This window comes from Elephas maximus, chromosome 7 (assembly GCF_024166365.1).
Source record: "Elephas maximus indicus isolate mEleMax1 chromosome 7, mEleMax1 primary haplotype, whole genome shotgun sequence".
In the NCBI taxonomy this organism is placed as follows: Eukaryota; Metazoa; Chordata; class Mammalia; order Proboscidea; family Elephantidae; genus Elephas; species Elephas maximus.
The window spans coordinates 55,688,880-55,715,288 of NC_064825.1; the positions used below are offsets into that span (position 1 = coordinate 55,688,880).

Genomic DNA, 26,409 nt, shown 5'->3' on the forward strand with positions numbered 1-26,409 from the left:
AAGGGCCCGTTCATGTCGCAACTGTGTGTTCTATTCTATGCTGAAACACTAAGCTACAAGTTGACATATCACTCTTCCTCCTCCTATCTTCCTTTTTCTCCTCATCTTCTTCTACTTTCTCTCTCTCTCATTTTTATCCTTACAGGATGAGCAGCTTCACCTCTTTTGACCCGTTACAGGATGATATACCACAACAGCAGCATTTTTCATCCAGCCACGTTTTTCCTTCAAGGAATTCCAGGTCTAGAAGGGATCCATACCTGGATCTCCCTGCCATTTTCCTCTGTTTACCTTGTGGCTTTGTTGGGCAATGCCACGATTCTCCTAGTAATCAAGACAGAGCAGACCCTCCGGGAGCCCATGTTCTACTTTCTGGCTATTCTTTCAACAATTGATTTGGCACTTTCTACAACCTCTGTGCCCCGCATGCTGGGCATCTTCTGGTTTCATGCTCATGAGATTAACTTTGGAGCCTGTGTGACTCAGATGTTTCTGATACATACTTTTACTGGCATGGAAGCTGAGGTTCTACTGGCTATGGCCTTTGACCGTTATGTGGCCATCTGTTCTCCACTCCACTACACAACCATCTTGACAGTCCGTGTACTGGTGAGCATTGGTATGTGCATTATAATTCGTCCAGTCCTACTTACACTTCCCATGGTCTATCTCATCTACCGCCTACCCTTTTGTCAGGCTCGTATAATAGCCCATTCCTACTGTGAGCACATGGGCATTGCAAAATTGTCTTGTGGAAACATCCATGTCAATGGTATCTATGGACTCTTTGTAGTTTCATTCTTTGTTCTGAACCTGGTCCTTATTGGCATCTCCTATGTTTACATTCTCCGTGCTGTCTTCCGCCTCCCATCCCAGGATGCTCGGCTGAAAGCCCTAAGTACGTGTGGTTCTCATGTTGGAGTCATCTGTGTTTTCTACATCCCCTCAGTCTTTTCTTTTCTTACGCACCGATTTGGACAAAACATACCACGCTATATTCACATTCTTATTGCCAACCTCTATTTGGTTATCCCACCCTCACTTAACCCCATCATTTATGGTGTGAGGACCAAGCTGATAAGTGAACGAGTGTTCCATGTTTTTACTAAAAAATAGTACTCCTACCACTTTCCTTTACTGAGAGTGTTGATCCAGCAAGGTGATTTGTATGTTGTTAAAAATGTATCTTTTGGTCTTAAATTTATCGTTGTAAGCTGGTGATACAAGTTGGTTTATCCCGGCTGCTGACTAATGGATTCTAAGACTTGAAGGAAGTTCATTGTATCTCAAGTTGAAAGGCTGGCTGACCATTATAGGAAGAAGCTGTGTGACTTCTGTCTGTATGACTTTGCTTAGAGTTCTTGATAGCATGAACCAAACAAAAAACATCAAACCCATTATCGTCAAGTTGATTCCAACTTATGGCAACCCCATGTGTTACAGACTAGCGTTTATTCACAGGGTTTTCTTGACTGTGATCTTTACAGAAGCAAATCACAAGAACTTTCCTCTGCAGTGCTGCTGGAAAGGTTTGAATTGCTAACCTTGAGGTTAGTAGATAAGTGCAAAGCTTTTGCTCCACCAAGGCATTTTTTAAATTCCATTTTAAATTCCGTTTTAAATTCCAAGATATTATACTGGGTCTTTTGTGCTCTGTAATGAAAAATATGGCATTGAAGATTTGACCCTAGGTGGGTCCTAATTTGTACATTCATTCATTTGATTATTCATTCAATATGTCTGGAATCAATATAATTGCTGAGGATCAATAAATGAACCAGGCTAATATAAATGTCTTTACTTGTGGAGCTTACATTCTGTTGTGTACATAAAAGCCAAGTTCATAGATTAAAAAAAAAAGTCACTGCCAATCTTACAGCTTAAAGTTGAATGATATGTGAAATGCCTAAGACTCAGGGGAATAACAGCCAAAAACAAACATAGAGTTTCAAACTATTTCTCACTAGCACCAATAGAACCCTATCACTGGTCACCACTCTATATTCAGGATCATTGCATAAATGTAAGTATGGTACTGCTGTAATCTAATTAAATATAATATGTATTGATGCATACTGGCCTTTGCCCATCACTTTATCCAGTGTTCTTCTTCAGTCTATATTTGATCTTAAAATACTCTGTCCCCAAATCGAAGGCCTCTCATTCTAGAACAATGATCCATCTTTAATTCCCACATAGAGTTTGATGTAGAAGCTGTCAGACCAAGCTGTGAATATCCACTTTTCAGGCGGTGGACAGACTTCCAATTGGTTTAATAGTAAGATTTCCCAAGGCCCAAGCAATTGTCTTTATCATCATCAACCTTGTCGCATTGATTTATATTATTTTGAATTATTTTATCTATTTTCAGAATCTTAAACAAAAAAACACTAAAGTCAAAATATAACACCTATCTTTGTTCCTACCACCCAGAATTAACAACTTTTGACATTGCATTCTTTTCACATACTGTGTTTAATAAATTTATGCAACATTAAAGTTGAAATCACCTTTTAGAAGTGCCTCAACTCAATTTCTCTCCTTTTTTTAATGGGTAAAGTCTCGCATGTGTTTTTATGACATCAAAGTATAAATTTGTAGTTTTACATCCACTTACAGCATTTTTGTTTGGTCATTTGTAACTGATCTGTGAAAACACAAATACTTTGAACTTTGTTTTATAATATTGGTTTTATATATGTTTATTTTTGTTGTTAGTTTCCACCCAGTTGGCTCTGACTCATGGCAACCTTATATATAACAGAACAAAACCTTGCCTGGTCCTGTGCCATCCTCTCAATTGTTGGTATGTTTGAGCACATTGTTACAGCTATTGTGCCAATCCTTCTTTCAGAGAGTTTCCCCCATTTTCACTGACCTTCTACCTAACCAAACATGGTGTCCTTTTCTAGCAATTGATCTTTCCTGATGATGTGTCCAAAGTAGGCAAGACGAAATATCACTACTCTCACTTCTAAGGGGCATTCTGGCTGTACTTCCTGCCAGGCTGATTTGTTCATTCTTCTGGCAGTCTTTGGAATATTCAATATTCTTCACCATTTTTTTATGCATTCATCTATCACCAGATATTCATATCATAATTTTTTTTTTTAAATTAGAATATATGCTACACGTCTTCGTATGTATTTCTTTGTATATTTTTAGGAAATTTTTTCAGGTTTTATACTCTCATGAAAATTTGTCAAGGAACAGTTGTATAATCATTTGGACTTATTTCTGCTCTCTCAATCTTTGTTTTTGATTCACCATATTTTTTAATACTTTCATTTTCATACTTTCCATTATTTGATTTAGTTCTGTTTTACAATTGCGGCACTCTCTTGTTTGAAAGCTGTACATTCTATACCTATTCTTTTATTAGGTGTTATTAAAATTTTAACTTTTCTAATTCCACCTTATGTTTTCTAAGAAAATGAATTTGTAACTAACCTACTCTGAACAAAATAAAAACTTTAGCCCTAGTTTACTTTTTTCTGTTTTTCTTCTATGTACTTTTATTTCATGTTACAATCATCTGGAATTTTATTTCTAGGCTTAAAAAAAAAAAACACATTTTTAAATTAGCAATTTTTGTTCTATCACATGCAATTTAAATAATTTATTTTTATAAAAAATCTTCATGAATATCACTTTGCTCTGAGATTCACTAATAATCATGGAGAACATCTTATAGTATTCCCCACTCCAACCCTGCTGCCAATCACAATCCACCTGCTTTAAATAATATTTGTATGCGTAAAAATGTCCTTTGCCCTCATATTTGAATAATAGACTGAAAATTATACATTAATGAACAATCCAAAAATGGAATTAAGAAAACAATTTCAATAGAATCAAAAGTAGTAAAATACTTAGGAATAAATACAACAAAAAAATGCAAAAATTTCATACTGAAAACTATAAAGCATCATTAAAAGAAATTAAAGAATATCTAATGGGAAAAAATATTTGCAAATCATGTATCTGATATGGGAGATGTAGCCAGGATATACAAAGAATACCTATAACTTGACAATTAAAAGACAACTTGATTAAAAATGTGCCAAGTTTGAATAGAGTCTTTTTAAAGAAGATTTTCACAAATGATCTAAAATAACATGGAAAAATGCTCAACATTATGTCACTAGAGAATTGCAAACCAAGACCATAATGAAATGGTATTTCATACCCTCTAAAACCAAAACCAAACCCGTTGCCATCGAGTGTATGCTGACCCACAGCAACCCTCTAGGACAGAGTAGAACTGCCCCATGCGGTTTCCGAGGAGTGCCTGGTGGACTGGAACTACAGACCTTTTGGTTAGCAGCTGTAGCTCTTAACTACTACACCACCAGTGTTTCCTCATATCCACTAGGGTGGCTAAAATCAAAGACAAGTTAAATAGCAAGTATTGGCCAGGGTGTGTAGAACTGAAACACTTATGCATTGCTGGAGATTGTAAAAAAGTGTAACCACTTTAGAAAACGGTTTGGCAGTTCCTCAAATTGTTAAGTATAGATTTATCATGATCCACCATTTTCACTCTTAGATACATATTACAAGATAATTTAAAACATATGTCCACACACAAATTTTACACAATTGTGCAGAGTAGCATCATTCCTAACAGTCTAAAAGTAGAATCAACCCAATGTCCACCACTGATGAGAAGATAAATGAAAGTCTTATATCCATACAATAGAATATTATTCGGTCATAAAAAGGAATGAATCATTGATACATGCCACATGAATGACTTTTGAAACATGATACATAAAATAAGCCAGACATGTATGATTTCATTTATATTAAATGCTCAGAATAGGCAAATTCATAGAGGCAGAATGTAGATTAATGCTTATGGTAGTCTACATGGATGGGGAATGAGGAGTGACTGCCAAAAGGTAATTGTGTTTCTTTTTGAGGTGATGAAGACATTCTGAAATTAGTGGTAATGGGTTCATAACTATGTAAATACACTAAAAGTCACAAATTATACACTTTAAAAGGGTAAATTTTATTGTATGTGAATTATATGTCAATAAAGCTGTTATTTTGAAAAATAATGCATATGATATAATTTTATTCACATAAAGCTATAGAAAATTTAAACTAATATACAATGACAGAAAACATGATTATCATGGAAATGTGGTAGAGGTGGACAGGAGGGAAGAATCACAAAGGAATAATAGAATCCATTTGTGAGCGATGGATGTGTACCTCACCTTGATTGTGGCCATGGTTTCACAGGTGTATACATATGTAAAAACTTCTTTCAAGACGTACAATTAAACTTTGCAAAGATTGTTGTATATCAATTATACCTCAAAATAGCAGTTAAAAATTTAAAAATTATAATTAAAAAATAATTCAAAATATAAATGATGCCAGATATGTAACACATGAGATCATTCTATGTTATGTGTGTGTATACATATATATATATACACACACACACAAAACAAAAAAACCTGTTGCCATTGAGTTGATTCCAACTTGTAGCGAGCTTATAGGACAGAGTAGAACTGCTCCATAGGGTTTCCAAGGAGTAGCTGGTGGATTCAAACTGCTGACCTTTTGGTTAGCAGGAGTAGCTCTTAACCATTACGGCACTAGGGTTTCCATGTCCACATATATACATATGTGTGTATATATACATATATACGTATGCATATGCACCCACCGCCATCAAGTCATTTCTGACTCATAGTGACCTCATACAGTTTCCAAGAGTGTAAATCTCTATGGCAGCAGACTGCCACACCTTTTTTCTGAGGAGTAACTGGTGGTTAGCAGTCGATAGACTGCTTTAACCATTGTACCACCGGGGCTTCTGTATATATATACACATATCCTTAAAAAAAAAACTAGCTTCTAGCCAGTTTTACAACCTAGAAATGTTTCCTCATGGACCTGGGAGCCATCTCTAACATGTAACCATCAAGGAAGCTATCACCCCTATATTGCAGTTTCTGTGAGGGTTGTTATTGTTCTTCATAGTTGTCATGGAGTAGATTCCTACTCATGGTGGTCCCATGTATGCAGAGAAGAACTGCTCCATAGGGTTCTAAATGTGCCTATCTTCTTTCTGAGGCACCTCTGGGTGGAATACGTCTAACCTTTAGCATTACTGTTTGTGTCGCCCAGGGCCTTCTGTGGGAAAGTAGGGGCCTAATTTAGTATGAGTCTTTGCTTTGAGTTACAAAACTACCATAAAGATATGAGAAATACCTTTTTCCTTTGGAAAAAGGCAATTGGCAAACACAGGTTATTACCCAGATTACTAGATAAATTTAGGATGAACTATGTGTTACAAACAGTACTGTTTTGTCCTCTTATATGATTGATGAAGGTGCCTGTGTCCTGGAACAAATATGAAATTGGACTTTATCAGGGACAAAGGCCTTCAAGGATCTGTATTTTCACCTTGTGTTTATTTATAATTTTAAACTTGCATAAGTGTTCATTTCCATCATAAAAATAAAATGCGAGGTAAACTAAGGAGCCAAATAAATAACAGTGAACACGAAATTCAGGAAGTCTGGAAAGGTTAGGAGTTTTAAAAAATTGGCATATCATTCACAGAAATACAGTGTTTGCCTGTGAAACACCATGGTGCCATAGAAAATACCAGTAGTATGGTAAAGTAGATGGTGACCAGTTTGGAGATAGGAGGTATTGTCCAAACTATAGAACAAAAAGTATTTTAAAACCTTCTAAGGCCTTACAACGTATAGACCGAAGCAAATAATTCCATAGTTCCTTCAGAACAATGAAGATTTAATAACTAAGAAAATCAATAGCTTTCTTTTCTCGACAAAGGTAATAAAAATATTTAATAACCTACTGCTGCCTAGTTGATTCCAACTCATGGTGATACTATGTGTTAGTGAGTAGAACTGCTCCACAGGGTTTTCTTGATTTATGGAAGTAGATAACCAAGCTTCTCTTCTGCAGTTTCCCTGGGTGGGTTCAAACTGCCAATCTTTAGGTTAGTAGTCAAGCACAAGCTGTTTGCGACACCCAGGGAACTAAAATATTTAATACTTTTTTTTTTAACTTGAGTCAAAATAGTTGTTGCCTCAGAATTTCCTGTAATATAGTTTTATGAGGAATTGTCATTGATCTGTAAGAAATAATGCTTTGATGAATTAGCAGGGATGAGTGTGTGAAGTGAAAACACAGACATGAGAAATATATTGAACTTATTATACAAAATAATTATGTGTGAATTTCAGAGGTAATGTCTGTCTCTGCCTTCTGTGTATTTCTCTTATGCCTGCTTTTCTTCCTTCCTCCTTGAAGGAGAAACTTAGACCTTTCGAGGAGACTTTGAGGTCATAATCCCAAGGCCCATGGCCAGACAGAGATTATGATTTTCAGTGCTGTCCTTTAGGAGAAAGAGGCCAGTAGTCTCAAACCCCATTCTCTGGGGCAGGTCTAATTGGGCTCTCTAATTCCCATCCCTGCTGGAGATAGATTTTATATTGACCAAGCAGTCTAAGTGAGTCCTAACCATAATTTGTTTGCACAGAGGTGAGAAGAAAGGTTTGAACTGATGTTTTTTGGGAAATACTGTGCAACCCACATGACTTCGCAAAAAACAAAACAGACTACTGATCAAGAGTGAGGTCTTTGATGGACATTTCTTGGGATTCAAGTTATTCAGTAATCATTGGATAGAAAACTTTCATATTCTTTTGAATATTTAGTAATTCCTATTATTTCTTATAACTGCAAGGTAGTGAAGATAATGGTCTTTCATGGGAGTGAAAAGGTTGAAGTTAGGAGATGACCTCAGCTGAAAATAGACTCACAAAACAGACACCACGGGAGGAAGCAGGGAACTAAGAGCACTGGAGAAGTATCTTAGGTATCCTTTTCCTACTGTCAGAGAACTTTTGATAAACAAGCTTCTCAATACTCTTAATGATCTTTCCAAAAACCAAAACCAAACCCATTGTCATTGAGTTGATTTTGACTCATAGTGACTACATAGGACAAAGTAGAAACTGCCCCGTGGAATTTTCAAGGAGCAGATGGAAACTTTTTGTTAGCAGTCCATTCCTTAACCACTGTGCCACCAGGGCTCCTAATGATCTTTAAGTAGATATATTTATCACTATTTGGGGCTTATGCTATTCCCAATTATTCTAAATTCAATGAGGGGCTATACTTTTTTTTTTTTTTTAATCATTCCCTCCTTCTTTCCCTCCTTCCAACTTTCCATTCAATCTCCCATGCAGGATAAGGGTAAGATCCTCTGGATATCATTCAACATAAGATTACAGATCATATTATTTCATCCTGACCTGGAAGAGCTAAGTCCATGATCAGCTTACTTCCCTCAAAACCCTTTATTTCAACTCTTCTGTCTACTTTGCATAGTCTCCCTGAATATAGGAAATGGGGCAAAACTTCAAATTCTCTTTGTTCCCTTATGTTTCACCATGATCAGGGTAATAAGGGAGGACATACTGTTCTAATATGAAATGTTCTTGCCCTGAGTTTATTCTCTGCTTGTCCAATCTCTCTGTTCCTGTATTGTTTTATGATTTGTTTGATAGGATTTATGTACCTGTTTAATGATTTAATGAAGACTGTCTGTTGGTTTTGGAGGCAAATTTTAAATTTGAATTCATGTGAAAATTACGATCAAATGAAACATACTTAAGAAATTTCGCATACAATGTATATCCTTCATTATATGTATATGACTTTTTTGTGTGTTTCTTCATGACAGTATGGTGGTGTGTAGTTATGTATGTTCGTCTGTCTTCTGCCTCTGACTTGCTGATTTTCTTTTGTGTTTGTCTTCAACATCTTTAATTTGGGAAATCTTAACATTTTAAATTAATCCACTTTTCAGTCTTTATTCATGAAAAACTGAATGGAACAGTGAGTATGTAGAATTGCAGAGAAAGATATATATAATCTCTTGGCATTGGTTATGCTATTAATCTTCATAAAAGATATAACTCCTGGATTACAATTTTACCCAGCATCATAAATCTTTCTTTATTTTTTTCATAGACCTGTATAGAGATAAGAAACAATATCACTGACTTCACTTGCACTCTACTAAAACATAAGCTAATTGTTTAAAACATTCCTGTGCTTGTGTTTTTCTTTTCCTTTTTTTTTTTTTTTTTTTTAGGAATGGACCATATCTTCTATTACAGCCAAATTCAGAATGCCTCATCAAAACACAACAATGCTCCATCCATCCACATTTTTTCTTTTAGGGATCCCAGGACTTGAGACTGCCCATGTCTGGATTTCTTTGCCTTTCTGTTTTGTTTACCTTATGGCTCTTATTGGCAACGCCACCATTTTGATAGTCATATGGACTGAGAAAACACTCTGGGATCCAATGTTCTTCTTCCTGGCTATATTGTCAGCCATAGATGTGGCTCTCTCCACATCCTCAGTGCCCCGAATGTTGGGTATCTTCTGGTTTGATGCTCATGAGATTGACTTTGCAGCTTGTGTGGCCCAGATGTTTCTGATACATACCTTCTCAGGAATGGAGTCTGCAGTCTTACTGGCTATGGCCTTTGACCGCTATGTGGCCATCTGTGAACCACTCCACTATACAACCATTCTGACTGTTTGGGTGCTGGCAGGAATTGGTCTGGGTATCATGTTGAGTGCAGTTGTGCTCACACTACCCTTTATCTACCTAATCCACCATTTGCCCTTTTGTAAGGCCCGCATTCTTGCCCATACCTATTGTGAGCACATGGGAATTGCCAAGTTGGCTAGTGCAGACATACGAATCAACACCATTTATGGGCTCTTTGTTGCTTCCTTCCTTGTCTTTGCTCTCATACTGGTTGAGATCTCCTATGGCTATATTATCCAGGCTGTATTCCGCCTCAAATCTCAAGATGCCTGTCTCAAAACACTGAGTACTTGTGGCTCCCATGCTCTAGTCATGTTCGTTTTCTATACCCCTGCCCTCTTCTCCTTCCTCACTCACAGGTTTGGCCAAAACATACCCCCTTACGTTCACATCTTTGTTGCCAACATCTGTGTGGTTATCCCACCTGCGCTCAACCCTGTTATTTATGGGGTACGGACCAAGCAAATCAGACAGTATGTGATCCGAGTATTTGCTAGCAAGTAGGGACCATTACACTCATCGATCTTTAGGGATGCGATTCTGTATGTAATGACAATATTTACTCCACCTCCACAGCAATATTTTGACAAGCAGTTGCGAGTTTATTTGACTTTATGAGAAAATACTGACAAGGACTTCAAAATGACATGATCAAATAATTTAAACCCTGGAAAACACTTGCCAATTTAAGTCTTTTGGTTATTTTTCTTTAGTTTTGCCGAGTGGTTGCAGCTTCTGACTGTGGTAGTCCATTTTTCCTGAGGAAGAGAAATGCAGTGGATTTGCAGATGGGCTCCTATAATTTAATGTCTTGGAATTTCTCTGATAAGACATGATTCACGCACTATAGAATACTGTATGAAATTCCTATTCATAGGTCTATGTCTATCACAATTCTCATTTGTCAACACTGTAATATCCTTTTCAAAGATCTTTTTCTTTTTTTCCCTCCCAAATCTCAAGGAATGTATACCATCACTTTGCCTCTGTTTTTCCCTGTGAAGATAATTATGGACAAAAACCTAAAATTTTTCATGAAAAACAACACCTCTCACCATCCCCCAAAATAGTAACCTGATGATTTAAGAATTAATGCCAGTATACTCCTAGGCAAAACAAGAAATAAAGAGGAGCCAGAAGAGTACAATTTTTTAACCTAAAGAAAAGAAAATTGATGTTATAAGTTCAGATCAGGTAATCGGCTGGCAGAGTTTTAACTTTTGGCAGTCATGTGTACAGCCACCAATGAGCCCAATGTTTTTCCTCCTGGATTCCTTGATTGTGTGTGTGTGTGGGGGTGTTTGGTCTTGTGTGAGTGTTTGAATTATTGGATTTCAAATACAAGTGCATGTTCCAGACCAAGGTATATAAGAGGCATGAGAAAGAATTTTTCAGAGTTGGCTTCCTCTCCTCTTTTTTTTAATTGTGGTTAGTGTATATATATATATATATATATATATATATATATATATATATAATATATATGTATATATGTGTATATATATGTATACATAAGACACAAAATTTGCCATTTCAACATTTTTACATGTACAATTTACTGACATTAATTATATTTATCATGTTGTGACACAGCCTTGCTTGCTGAAAGCTAGGAGAACTTGAAGAACTTACTGATGAAGATCTAGGCTTAAGCCTTCAGTATGAGTTACACCTCAACATAAAGAAAATAAAAATCTTCAAAACTGGACCAATAAGCAACATCATGATAAACAGAGAAAATAATGACTTTGTCAAGGATTTCATTTTACTGGGATCAACAATCAGTACCATGGGGGCAGTAGTCAAGAAATCAAAGGACATAGTGCATTGGGCAAATCTGCTGCAAAAGACCTCTTTAAAGTGTTAAAAAGCAAAGATACCACTTTGAGGACTAAAGGTGTGCCTGAACCAAGCTATGGTATTTTCTGTCCCCTCATATGCACAGAAAAGTTGGACAATGAATAAAAACTGAAGAAATATTGATGCTTTTTAATTATGATGTTAGGGATGAATATTGACTGCCAGAAAAAGTAACAAATGTGTCTTGGAAGAACAACCAGAACTCTCCTTAGAAGTGAGCAATTTTTTTTTTTTTTTATAATTTTTAACTGCATTTAAGACAGAGATAGAAATGACCCAGTAGAAAAGCATTAAAATATTCCAAAGCATTGCCCTAAGGTTACACCTTTGGCTGTATAGAATTCATAAAGCTATGCCAGAGTCCATTTAGGCAGAGGAATAAAAGAAATTAACATCTTCCAGGGGTGGTTGTTCAGGAGAGAATGCTGTCATAAGGCAATGTTTTAAACTATTTGGACCACAGAGTAGAACATAATAATAAAACATATAGGGATATGAATAAAACTAATTCTCCAAGAAATGTGTTACCAAGTAAAAACTGTATAAAATAAGTCAATATATAGAGGACAAATGAAGCCATTGTATCATACAGCACAGCAATACTTACTACTGGTTGCCAGTGAGTTTACTCCAACTCGTGGTAACCCCACGTGTATCAGAGCAAAACTGTGCTTCACAGGGTTTTCTGTTGGCTGGTTTTTCAGAAGTGGATTGGCAGGACTTTCTTTGGTGGTGCCTCCCAATGGACTCAAACCTACAATCTTTTGGTTAGCAGTGGCACTTATCAGTCATTTGCACCACACAGAGACTCCATAATGATAGACACGTAATATCTTACGAGATCTTAGAACAAGAAATTTTATACAAAAACAATAAATAAAATAAAATTAATAAAATTTGAGTGACTTCTGCTAAGTTTTCTAATCAAACTTGAAAAAATGCAGTTGAAATAATAGCACGTATTAATTTCTGTTCCAAATATTTCTTAAAGCATAACACTGTTTGAGAAAATGCAGCACAGAAATAATATAAATATAACCACACAGTACAGCTGAGTAATTTAAAGCCTTGGGTATAAAGTCAGAGAGAATTAGATTTTTCTCTTAGACCAATTAAATTCATAACTGCCATGGCAAACATGTTATGTACCCTTATTTTCTCAAGACTGCCAGGAAGAGGTGGTAGAAACGATAGGCTTTTAGCACATATTCACCTGAGGAAGTTGTATAGTATTGTTGATGTCCAATCACAGAAGAAGGTCAATGTTTTGATAAGAAGATCTAAATACAACACCTTTAAGAAACTCCCTGAGTCCATAATGGCACAGAGTCAGAGTCTTATAAAACTAAACAACGAACTTTTCAGGCTTTTCATCTATTCTTGCAAGAAATATCTTATCAGTATGTTCAGATACATGATCACTGTCACTTGATTGGCTAGAATCAACTTAAATTGTGAATACATAAACACTGAAAACATAAGGGTAACATTACATTTTGGTGCATGCTATATACTCATATATAACCTAATAACCTCATAATAGTGTACTTTTTAAAGCTATTGATTCAAAATAATTGTAATGTATATGAGATCATTTGCTCCATGACTTAATATTTCTTTGAACCAATAAGCTTACCTTTGCAATTTCTACAATGTTTTATCTTTTTTCAAACTTAGTGTAAGATTGCCTAGTAAAATGTTATTAATTTTTGTTGTTGGCCATATTTACAACACTAGCAACTATATTAGTGCCTGATACATAATAAACAAATCATTCAATAATATTTGTTAAATAAAGAACTTAAAGAACATTTCTTGAATGGTCTGAAACATCATTTTTTTCACATAAAGTAATACTCTCTGGTGTTTATGGATGAAGATACATATAGTAACCAGCACAAAAATCATTTAAAATGATACACTTGATATAATTAATCACAGGCAATACAAAATGTTGTTTCATAAAATTTGTCTCTTCATGCATTCAAAGCTTGATATCTGGTAGAGAAGTGCATTCTTTATAGGTTCTTTCATGAGGCATCATATACATATGAAAGGAAAACAAACAAATAAACAAACAAACCCGTTGCCCTCAAGTTGATTCCGACTCATAGTGACCCTATATGACAGAGTAGATCCACTCCATACGGTTTTCAAGGAGCTCCTGGTGGATTTGAACAGCTGACCTCTATGGTTAACAGCCACAGTTCTTAACCACTATGCCAAAAATGAAAGAGTTTTCTGCCTTTTTCATACATTTTGGCATAATTCATTAATGACTTTTTAATTTTAATTCTCACCACATTTACTAAGGAGCCCTGGTAGTATAATGGTTAAGAGTTTTGTTGCTACCTGAGAGGTCAGCAATTTGAACTCACCAGCAGCTTCATGGGAGAAAAGACCTGGTGATATGTTCCAGTGAAGATTACCTGGTGTTCATATCCAGTAAACCTTATGGTGCAGTTCTACTTTGTCATATAAGTTTCCTGTGAGTGGGAACTCTGTATATGGCACAAAACAACAAAAACAATAACCACATTACTGTGTGGATTATATCTTTACCAAAATCTTGCCTAAGCACAGCAGATACTACTACTACTATTATTTTTTTTTTATTAATTTTTATTAAGCTTCAAGTGAACATTTACCATTCCAATCAGTCTGTCACATGAAGGTTTACATACATCTTACTCCCTTCTCCCACTTGCTCTCCCCCTATTGAGTCAGCCCCCACAGTCTCTCGTTTCGTGCCAATTTTGCCATCTTCCCTCTCTCTCTATCTTCCCATCCCCCTCCAGTCAAGAGTTGCCAACACACTCTCCCGTGTCCAGCTGATTTAATTAGCTCACTCTTCATCAGCATCTCTCTCCCCCACACTGACCAGTCCTTTTCATGCCTGATGATTTGTCTTCGGGGATGGTTCCTGTCCTGTGCCATCAGAAGTTCTGGGGAGCATTGTCTCTGGGATTCCTCTCGTCGCAATCATACCATTAGGTGTGGTCTTTTAATGAGAATTTGGGGTCTGTATCCCATTGGTCTCCTGCTCCCTCAGGAGTTGTCTGTTGTGCTCCCTAGCAGGGCAGACATCGATTGTGGCCAGGCACCAACTAGTTCTTCTGGTCTCAGGATAATGTAGGTCTCTGGTTCATGTGGCCCTTTCTGTCTCTTGGGTTCTTAGTTGTCGTGTGACCTTGGTGTTCTTCCTTTGCCTTTGCTCAAGGTGGGTTGAGACCAATTAATGTATGTTAGATGGCCGCTTGTTGGCATTTAGGACCCCAGGCACCACAATTCAAAGTGAGATGCAGAGTGTTTTCTTAATAGAATTATTTTGCCCATTGACTTAGAAGTCCCCTCAAACCAAGTTCCCCAGACCCCAGCCCCTGCTCCGCTGACCTTTGAAGCTTTCATTTTATCCTGGAAACCTCTTTGCTTTTAATCCAGTCCAATTAGGCTGACCTTCCTTGTATTGAGTGTTGTCTTTGCCTTCACCCAAAGCAGTTCTTATCTACAGATTGATCAATAAAAAGCCCTCTCCCTCCCTCCCTCCCTCCCCCCTTTGTAACCACATAAGTATGTGTTCTTCTCCGTTTTTTCTATTTCTCAAGATCTTATAATAGTGGTCTTATGCAATATTTGTCCTTTTGCAACTGACTCATTTCGCTCAGCATAATGCCTTCCAGATTCCTCCATGTTATGAAATGTTTCAGAGATTCGTCACTGTTCTTTATCGATGGGTAGTATTCCATTGTGTGAATATACCACAATTTATTTAACCATTCATCCGTTGACGGACATCTTGGTTGCTTCCAGCTTTTTGCTATTGTAAACAGAGCTGCAATAAACATGGGTGTGCATATATCTGTTTGTGTGAAGGCTCTTGTATCTTTAGGGTATATTCCGAGGAGTGGGATTTCTGGGTTGTATGGTAGTTCTATTTCTAACTGTTTAAGATAACGCCAGATGGATTTCCAAAGTGGTTGTACCATTTTACAATCCCACCAGCAGTGTATGAGAGTTCCAATCTCTCCGCAGCCTCTCCAACATTTATTATTTTGTGTTTTTTGGATTAATGCCAGTCTAGTTGGTGTCAGATGGAATCTCATCGTAGTTTTAATTTGCATTTCTCTAATGGCTAATGATCGAGAGCATTTTCTCATGTATCTGTTGGCTGCCTGAATATCTTCCTTAGTGAAATGTGTGTTCATATCCTTTGCCCACTTCTTGATTGGGTTGTTTGTCTTTTTGTGGTTGAGTTTTCACAGAATCATGTAGATTTTAGAGATCAGGCACTGGTCTGAGATGTCATAGCTGAATATTCTTTCCCAGTCTGTAGGTGGTCTTTTTACTCTTTTGGTGAAGTCTTTAGATGAGCATAGGTATTTGATTTTTAGGAGCTCCCAGTTATCTGGTTTCTCTTCATCATTTTTGGTAATGTTTTGTATTCTGTTTATGCCCTGTATTAGGGCTTCTAGGGTAGATCCTATTTTTTCTTCCATGATCTTTATCGTTTTAGTCTTTATGTTTAGGTCTTTGATCCACTTGGAGTTAGTTTTTGTGCATGGTGTGAGGTATGGGTCCTGTTTCATTCTTTTGCAAATGGATATCCAGGTATGACAGCACCATTTGTTAAAGAGACTATTATTTCCCCAATTGACTGACACTGGTCCTTTGTCAAATATCAGCTGCTCGTATGTGGATGGATTTATATCTGGGTTCTCAATTCTGTTTCATTGGTCTATGTGCCTGTTGTTGTACCAGTACCAGGCTGTTTTGACTACTGTAGCTATATAATAGGTTCTGAAATCAGGTAGGGTGAGGCCTCCCACTTTCTTCTTCTTTTTCAGTAATGTTTTGCTTATCCGGGGGTTCTTTCCTTTCCGTATGAAATTAGTGATTTGTTTCTCTATTCCCTTAAAGTATGACATTGGTATTTGGATTGGAACTGTGTTATATGTATAAATGGCTTTTGGTAGAATAGACATTTTTACTATGTTAAATCTTCCTATCCATGATCAGGGTATGTTTTTCCACTTAAGTATGTCCTTTTGAATTTCTTGTAGCAGTGTTTTATAGTTTTCTTTGTATAGGTCTTTTACATCCTTGGTAAGATTTATTCCTAAGTATTTTATCTTCTTGGGGGCTACTGTGAATGGTATTGATTTGGTTATTTCCTCTTCGGTGTTCTTTTTGTTGATGTAGAGGAATCCAAGTGATTTTTGTATGTTTATTTTATAACCTGAGACTCTGCCAAACTCTTCTATTAGTTTCAGTAGTTTTCTGGAGGATTCCTTAGGGTTTTCCATGTATACGATCATGTCATCTGCAAATAGTGATAGCTTTACTTCCTCCTTACCAATCTGGATACCCTATATTTCTTTGTCTAGCCTAATTGCCCTGGCTAGGACTTCAAGTACGATGTTGAATAAGAGCGGTGATAAAGGGCATCCTTGTCTGGTTCCCGTTCTCAAGAGAAATGCTTTCAGGTTCTCTCCGTTTAGAGTGATATCGGCTGTTGGCTTTGCATAGGTGCCCTTTATTATGTTGAGGAATTTTCCTTCAATTCCTATTTTGGTAAGAGTTTTTATCATAAATGGGTGTTGAACTTTGTCAAATGCCTTTTCTGCATCAAATTGATAAGATCATGTGGTTTTTATCTTTTGTTTTATTTATGGGATGGATTACATTAATGGTTTTTCTGATATTAAACCAGCCTTGCATACCTGGTATAAATCCCACTTGATCAGGGTGTATTATTTTTTTGATGTGTTGTTGGATTCTATTGGCTAGAATTTTGTTGAGGATTTTTGCATCTATGTTCATGAAGGATATAGGTCTATAATTTTCTTTTTTTGTAATGTCTTTACCTGGTTTTGGTATCAGGGAAATGGTAGCTTCATAGAATGAGTTGGGTAGTATTCCGTCTTTTCCTATGCTTTGAAATACCTTCAATAGTAATGGTGTCAAGTCTTCTCTGAAGGTTTGGTAGAACTCTGCAGTGAAGCCATCTGGGCCAGGACTTTTTTTTGTTGGAAGTTTTTTGATTACCGTTTCAATCTCTTTTTTTGTTATGGGTCTATTTAGTTGTTCTACTTCTGAATGTGTTAGTTTAGGTAGGTAGTATTGTTCCAAGAATCTATCCACTTCTTCTAGGTTTTCAAATTTGTTAGAGTACAATTTTATGTAGTAATCTGATATGATTATTTTGATTTCATTTGGTTCTGTTGTGATGTGGTCCTTCTCGTTTCTTATTCGGGTTATTTGTTTCCTTTCCTGTTTTTCTTTAGTCAGTCTAGCCAATGGTTTATCAATTTTGTTAATTTTTTCAAAGAGCCAGCTTTTGGCTTTGTTAATTCTTTCAATTGTTTTTCTGTTCTCTAATTCATTTAGTTCAGCTCTACTTTTTATTATTTGTTTTCTTCTGGTGCCTGATGGGTTCTTTTGTTGCTCACTTTCTATTTGTTCAAGTTGTTGGGACAGTTCTCTGATTTTGGCTCTTTCTCTTTTTGTATGTGTGCATTTATGAATATAAATTGGCCTCTGAGCACTGCTTTTGCTGTGTCCCAGAGGTTTTGATAGGAAGTATTTTCATTCTCGTTGCTTTCTAAGAATTTCCTTATTCCCTCCTTGATGTCTTCTATAACCCAGTCTTTTTTCAGGAGGGTATTGTTCATTTTCCAAGTATTTAATTTCTTTTCCCTAGTTTTTCTGTTATTGATTTCTAGCTTCATTGCCTTGTGGTCTGAGAAGATGCTTTGTAATATTTCGATGTTTTGGATTCTGCAAAGATTTGTTTTATGACCTAATATGTGGTCTATTCTAGAGAATGTTCCATGTGCACTAGAAAAAAAAGTATATTTTGCAGCAGTTGGGTGGAGAGTTCTGTATAAGTCAATGAGGTCAAGTTGGTTGATTGTTTTAAGTAGGTCTTCCGTGTCTCTATTGAGCTTCCTACTGGATGTCTTGTCCTTCTCCGAAAGTGGTGTGTTGAAGTCTCCTACTATAAATGTGGAGGTGTCTATCTCACTTTTCAATTCTGTTAAAATTTGATTTATGTATCTTGCAGCCCTGTCATTGGGTGCATAAATATTTAATATGGTTATGTCTTCCTGATCAATTGTCCCTTTTATCATTATATAGTGTCCTTCTTTATCCTTTGTGGCGGATTTAAGTCTAAAGTCTATTTTGTCAGAAATTAATATTGCTACTCCTCTTCTTTTTTGCTAATTGTTTGCTTGATATATTTTTTTCCATCCTTTGAGTTTTAGTTTGTTTGTGTCTCTAAGTCTAAGGTGTGTCTCTTGTAGGCAGCATATAGACGGATCGTGTTTCTTTATCCAGTCTGTGACTCTCTGTCTCTTTATTGGTGCATTTAGTCCATTTACATTCAGCGTAATTATAGATAAATAAGTTTTTAGTGCTGTCATTTTGATGCCTTTTCATGTGTGTTGTTGTCCATTTCATTTTTCCACATGCTTTTTTGTGCTGAGACATTTTTCTTAGTAGCTTGTGAGATCCTCATTTTCATAATGTTTAACTTTGTGTTTATTGAGTCGTTACGTTTTTCTTGGCTTTTTTCTTGAGTTATGGAATTGATATTCCTTTTTGTGGTTACCTTTTTGTTTACCCCTATTTTTCTAAGTAAAAACCTAACTTGTATCCTTCTATATCGCCTTGTATCACTCTCCATCTGTCAGTTCAATGCCTCCCATATTTAGTCCCTCTTTTTGATTATTGTGATCATTTATCTATTGATTTCCATGATTTCCTGTTATGTGTATTATTTTGTTTATTTATTTATTTTTTAGAATTAATCTTAATTTGTTTGTTTTTGTGCTTTCCCTATTTGAGTTGCGTTGATATCAGGACGTTCTGTTTTGTGACCTTGTATTGTGCTGGTACCTGATATTATTGGTCATCCGGCCAAACAATCTCCTTTAGCATTTCTTGCAGTCTTGGTTTAGTTTTTGCAAATTCTCTAAACTTGTGTTTATCTGTAAATATCTTAATTTCTCCTTCATATTTCGGAGAGAGTTTTGCTGGATATATGATCCTTGGTTGGCAGTTTTTCTCCTTCAGTGCTCTGTATACGTCGTCCCATTCCCTTCTTGCCTGCATGGTTTCTACTGAGTAGTCTGAACTTATTCTTATTGATTCTCTCTTGAAGGAAACCTTTCTTTTCTCCCTGGCTGCTTTTAAAATTTTCTGTTTGTCTTTGGTTTTGGCAAGTTTGATGATAATATGTCTTGGTGTTTTTCTTTTTGGATCAATCTTAAATGGGGTTCGATGAGCATCTTGGATAGATATCCTTTCGTCTTTCATGATGTCAGGGAAGTTTTGTGTCAGGAGTTCTTCAACTATTTTCTCTGTGTTTTCTGTCCCCCCTCCCTGTTCTGGGACTCCAATCACTCGCAAGTTATCCTTCTTGATAGAGTCCCACATGATTCTTAGGGTTTCTTCATTTTTTTTAATTCTTTTATCTGATTTTTTTTAAGCTATGTTGGTGTTGATTCCCTGGTCCTCCAGAAGTCCCAGTCTACATTCTAATTGCTCGAGTCTGCTCCTCTGACTTCCTATTGCGTTGTCTAATTCTGTAATTTTATTGTTAACCTTTTGGATTTCTACATGCTGTCTCTCTATGGATTCTTGCAACTTATTAATTTTTCCACTATGTTCTTGAATAATCTTTTTGAGTTCTTCAACAGTTTTATCAGTGTGTTCCTTGGCTTTTTCTGCATTTATCCTAATTTCATTTGTGATATCTTTCAGCATTCTGTAAATTAATTTTTTATATTCTGTATCTGATAATTCCAGGATTGTATCTTCATTTGGGAAAGATTTTGATTCTTTTGTTTGGGGGGTTGGAGAAGCTGTCATGGTCTGTTTCTTTATGTGGGTTGATATGGACTGCTCTCTCTGAGCCATCAGTGGGAAACTAGATATTCCAGGTAGTCAGCTAAAAAAAAATGCAGTCAGATCCCTATCTGAATTCTCCATCTGGCTCCGGGTATTTGGATGTTAATGGGGCCGCCTGGGGAGGGTGTGGGAGGAATCAGAGAGCTAGGAGTGTAGCACCACAGAATATAGAGCTGAACACCGCGTTCACGCTCCGCCCCCGTCCGCCAAAATCCGGGCGGGATGGGTCCCTGGCCATGACACTGCTTTCCTTGCCTGGAGACCAGTCACTTCCTCCTGGGGACTTCTGCCTCAGGTGCGCGGCACCGCTCGCGCGCACTGGGTGGGCGTTTCCCCGCACGAACGGTTGGGCCTGCCCCCAGGGTCTATTCAGGTGAATATAATTGGGCCCCGCTGTCACGCCCCGCCCATGCGGGTGCCCAAATCCCAGCGGGACGACTTCCCTGCTGGGACGCTGCTTTCCCCGTTCCGGGACCAGTCACTTCCTCCCAGGGACTTCTCCCTCTGGTGCGCTACACCTCTCACATGAACTGGGTAGGCGTCACCCGCACGGCCAGGTGGGCCCGCCCCATGGGTCAATTCAGGGGAATAAAAATGGACCCCGCGCTCACGCCCTGCAAGCGCGCGCGGGCACCCAAATCCCAGCGGAATGGCTCCCCGTCTGGAACGCTGCTTTCCCCGCTCTGAGACCAGTCACTTCCGGGGATTTCTCCCTCTGGTGTGCCGCGCCACACACGCGGACTGGGTGTGCATCCTCCCGCACGAACATGTGGGCCCAGCCCAGGGGTCACTTTAGGGAAATATAGCTGACCCCCCGCTGCTTGCGCCCAGCCCGCTTCTTGCTTCTCGCCTAACTCCCGGCGGGACGGCTCGCCCGCTGGGACGCTGTTCTCCCCACTCCCAGATCAGTCACTGCCTCCCAGGTGCCTCTCCCTCCGGCTGTGCCTCTACGCGGTCCACGCCAACCAGCTATACTTCCTCCTGGGATGGGTTCGGGGGGGGGAAGGGGTGTGCCCCCCTTCTGTGCCGTCTGCCCCCCTGGGCTCTGCCCCAGATCGGCCTCCGAAGGTCACCTGCCTGGTACACTGGCTCCTGGTTCTGAAAACGGTCGCTGTCTGCCCGTATTTGTTCGTTTTCCGTCTCTAAGTCTGTGCCTGTTGTTCAGAGTTCATAGATTGTTATGTATGTGATCGATTCCCTTGTTTTTCCGAGTCTTTGTTGCAAGAGGGATCCGAGGTAGCGTCCACCTAGTCCGCCATCTTGGCCCCCCAGTACTGCTATTATTAATAATACAGTTTCTCAAAAGTCCCTATAATGATAAATACTTAATTGTTCCCTAGATTTTCACATATAAATTTAAGCAAAAAAGAGTGGTTAGTCAAGTGTCTTAATCTAAAATCCTCAGAAAACTTAGGTTAGTAAACCAAAACAGTTGCACAAATTTATTTAAAATTCAGAATTTTTTTTAAAAAAGTTGGAATATACCACTGTGTCAGGTGCTTCTTAAGCACCACTCAGAGCTACTGGACATCTGTTGTCCCTTATCCCAACGGATCTGCTATGACAAATCCTGGCTTGCTTCCACATAAATTCATTTAAGCACAACCTCATAGTGCTTCACTTCATGCCCACATTCTAAAACTCTTTCCCGGAGTCAAACCTACCAACACTACTAATCTGAAGATATAATAGGGTGACCCTTTGATAAATGACAGATAGAAGCCAGTGAGTAAATTATTTCCTCTTTCTTACCCAACAAGCATTATTCCTGAGACACAAGCATCTAAGAAATGGTCTTGTTAGATAATGCATGTAGTCTCATTTACCACCACCTAGCTACTCTATAATACATTCTTATAAAAGAATTCCTGCTTTACTTGGCCCTCATTTCTCTTCTTTGGGGCAAGAGTCTCTAATAAAGTAATAGCATACAATATCTTCTCCTTGGGCTTTATTTCTTTTGAAAAAGGGCTGTTATGGTAGAAAGGAACACATTAAAGCCTCAATAACTGATCCATCCTCTGAACAAGATTAAATCATAAACAATTACACATAGCAGTAGAATTTAAACATCTAAACTAGCATTATGACTTAGTAAATCACAAAATTTAAAATAATTATGTTGCCTAGAAAAAGAATGAGGAAATAAGTTTGTAGAAACTGAGATAGGACCTAGAATGCCTTAACTATATTTCGATTAGTAGATTTAAATGCAGAATCATGTTCGTATATTACTTGAGCATAAAATAAAACCTGCAAAAGTAATTCCATCAAATCAAAACCGAAACAGACAAGAAATGAAAAAACAAGCAAAAAAGTGTCTGTAAATTTATGATATGTCTTTATACTCTTTTAATACCCAATGTAGCTCTTTTATAGCTGATGTTGCATGGATTTGGCTAAAAGCAGACAGTACCAGAAACATATTTACCTGTGTTTTATTGACTATGCAAAGGCATTCGACTGCATGGATCATGACAAAGTTTGGAAAAACATTGAGAGGAATGGTTATTCCAGGACACTTAATAGTGCTCCTGAGAAATCTGTACATGGATCAAGAGGCAGTTTTTCAAACAGAACAAAGGGATACTTCTCTGTTTAAAGTGAAGAAAGGTGGGCATTAGGATTGTATTCTTTCATCTCATTTATTCAATCTGTATGCTGAGTAAATAATCAGAGTAGCTGGACTATATGAAGAAGAATGTGGCAACGAGTTTGGAGGAAGGCTCATTAACAACCTGCAAAATGCAGATGACACAACCTTGCTTGCTGAAATTGAGGAGGATGTGAAGTACTTACTGATGAAGACGAAAGACTACAACCATCAGTATGGATTGCCTCTCAACATAAAGAAAAAAATCCTGACAACTGAATCAATAAACAACATCATGATAAAGACGGAAAACATTGCAGTTGTCAAGGATTTAATTTTTTTGGATCCACCCAACACCCATGGGATCAGTGGTCTGGAAATCAAATAACACATTGCATTGGGAAAATCTGCTGCAAAGGACCTCTTTAAATTAGTGTTCAAAAACAAAGATATCACTTTGAGGATTAAGGTGTGCCTGACCCAAGCCATGATATTTTCAATGGCCTCATATGAATGCAAAGGCTGGACGATGAATGAGAAAGACTGAAGAATTGATGCCTTTGAATTATGGTGTTGGGAAGAATATTGAATATTCCATATGACAGAGCACAAAAAAAAATCTGTCTTTGAAGAAGTACAGGAGGAGGGACCAGATGCTTCCAATGATCCCTCTTCCAACAAAGACCCGAAAAAAAAACAAGTGAAGTGATTATCTATATGATGTTAGGAGCCCTGTACGTCAAAGGCAAAATTAGGAAATGGGACTGAGTCTCAGAGGGAAGGAAGAGATGCTTCATAAATGCCAAGTAGCTGCTGGACCTGAATTGGCAGGACCTGGAGCCCCTGAAGCAAGATCCCTTGGTGCGACTGCAGTGGGGCTGGTGGCATTCAGGACACGAGTTCCTCAGGGAAAGACAGCAAGCCATACAGTGTACTCATGCCTCTGGAATCAGAGAACTGCACTCTCAGAAAAAGCTAAGTACTTCTGTCTAATTTACTGCACTCCAGACCCTAAGCCAGCTTCAGTGGATTTCTATTCCCCTGTGCCTGAGATAGGTCCTGCTGTGAACCCTGAGCCATTCTCCCAGCCTTGGAGAAGGAATAAATTAGCAATTGGGGGAAAAGGTAATCTGCCAGCTCTTCTAAGCTAGGAAATCAGGACAGAAGAATCTCCTTTCCGGGCACAGTCAACCAACTTTGAATGCCTTTCACTCCTGCATGGACATATGTGGGCCCATTTCAGGAGCTTAGGCCCTTGTTGACAGGCTGCAATGTTTTATGTGCCTGAGATCTAACTTTAAGTGTTTCAGCTGTGGTGTGAAGAGGTGGGACTTGACATTTGAAACCATTCTTCCTATTAAACAGGGTCCTCAACTACTCATGTCAAGGGCCTAAGGAGTGGTGCCTCAACCTATGTCACCTAGCCACCCACAACAGGGGTCCAAGGATAAGTGGTGCCACCCAGTCCTTACAAACAAAAACATTGGGTGCTCATGGGCTGGCTGCAGAATCCACCCACTTATGCACTCTAGGGAATGGGGACACCCTTCCTCACACACACTCAAGGAGCAGTTGTCAACTCTCTGCCTTGCTCAGGGCATGACCCCCTGTTGTAGCCAAATACCTCTGCATACACCAGTCACTCCTGCACCTCTAAGGCTGTAGGTCAGAGCCTGCACCACACACTTGGCAATAACTAACTGGATACCTGTGCTGAATCCATACAAGAAATGTGAATAGACTCCTAGGCTCATAAACCTGGTAATAGCTCTAGCTTTCTGGATGTTAGAGCTTCAAAGGTGCAAATAATCAAGCTAGCTCGCTCAAGCAGCCTATTTGGGCATAGCAAAACTAAACAAAGCAAGAAGTTAGGATATAGGAAGCAAACATAAAATAAATTAATACTATATTTTTTATAACTTATAGATGGCTCTGAGACAACAGTCAAGTCAATATCAAATCACATAAAGAAGCAGACCATGATGTCTTCAACAAGCTCTCAAAACAAAGAATCAAGGAATCTTCCGGATGAAGACATATCCTGGAATTATACAAAAAATAATAATTTACAGAACTCTTCAAGAGATCAGGAAGATCAGGCAAAACAGAACAAACCAAAGTACTCACAAATAATACGGTGGAGGAAATTAAGAAGGTCTTTCAAGAGCATAAGGAAAAATTTAATAGCCTGCAAGAATCCATAGAAAGACAGCAATCAGAAATTCAGAAGTTTAACAGTAAAATTTCAGAATTAGACAACTCAATAGAAAGTCACAGGAGAGGCAGAGCCAAGACAGCAGAATAGACAGATGCTTCCAGCGAGCCCTCTTAAAACTAAGACCTGAAAAACAAGTGAAACAAGTATATTTATGACAAGCTAGGAGCCCTGAGCAACAAAGGCAAGCTTAGAAAACAAAGTGAGGGGTAGGGGGAGGAAGAGATGGTTCAGAAGCAGAGAGGAGTTACCAGACCTCAATCACAGGGAGTTCTCAGGCACCATTCCTGGGAGCTGCGGTGGCGGGCTGGTACTGGCATTTGGCCTCACTTTCCTCAGGGAGAAGCAGCCAGCCACAGAGCCTACTCACACCTCCAGAACCAGACAAGAACGGCTCTCTCAGCAAAAGCTAAGTACTTGTGTATGTTTTACTGTGCCCCTCCCCCTGCTCCCAAGCCAGCTTCAGTGGCTGATTTTGCTAAGCCTCAGATAGGCCCTGTTGAGCGCCTAGAGCCATCCCCCTGGCCTTGGAGAAAGAACAAATTTGCAATTGGAGGAAAAGATAATTTGCCACCTCCTCTAACCAGGGGAGCTCAGGACAGAGGTGGCTCCTGTCCAGGCATAAATGGTCTGTGGTCTTTGAATGACTTTCTCCTCTGCATGGACGTGTGTGGGCCTATTTCAGGAGAATAGGCCCTTGATGACAGACTTCAACCATTTGAGCTGTGCGGCAGGGAAGTGGATGTTTGATGTTTGACATTGCTTTACCTATTTAACAGGGTCCTCACCTACCCACATCAGGGGCCTAAGGACTGGTGGCTCCACTCAGGTCACCCAGCCACCCGTGACAGTGGTCCAAGGGTAACTGGTACCTTCCAGTCCTTACAATCAAAAACATTGGGTACCCATGGTCCATCTTCAGGACCTACCCATCTGTACACTCTAGAGAATAGGGACAAGTTTTCCTTAGAGACACTTGGTGGATGATTCCCAGCCTCTGGCCTTATTCAGAGGGTGACACCCTGCTGCAATCAGATACTGGTACCTACACCAATCACCCTTGCCACTCTAAGAAGGTAGGACAGAGCCTGTACCACACACTTGATGATCAGCTACCTGAACACCTGAGCTGAATCCAAACAAGAAAAGTGAATGGACTCCTAGACTGATATAACTGATAACAGCTCTAGCCATCTGGCT

At 38.4% G+C, this 26,409-nt stretch overlaps 2 protein-coding genes across 2 annotated transcripts; both read left to right on the forward strand.

Annotated features, from left to right (window-relative positions):
- Positions 1–180: 180 nt before the first annotated feature.
- On the forward strand, positions 181–1,116 carry LOC126079288 (olfactory receptor 52J3). Its single transcript, XM_049890216.1, has one exon. It carries the CDS (start codon positions 181–183, stop codon positions 1,114–1,116), a length of 936 nt encoding a protein of 311 aa, XP_049746173.1.
- An 8,080-nt stretch (positions 1,117–9,196) lies between these two features.
- On the forward strand, positions 9,197–10,132 carry LOC126079327 (olfactory receptor 52J3-like). The gene has a single exon (XM_049890258.1). The coding sequence runs from the start codon at positions 9,197–9,199 to the stop codon at positions 10,130–10,132; it is 936 nt and encodes a 311-aa protein (XP_049746215.1).
- Positions 10,133–26,409: the final 16,277 nt, after the last annotated feature.

Excerpts from the sequence above, each read along its gene's own strand:
- LOC126079288 (XM_049890216.1), top strand. The coding sequence starts at position 181 with ATGATATACCACAACAGCAGCATTTTTCATCCAGCCACGTTTTTCCTT.
- LOC126079327 (XM_049890258.1), top strand. The coding sequence starts at position 9,197 with ATGCCTCATCAAAACACAACAATGCTCCATCCATCCACATTTTTTCTT.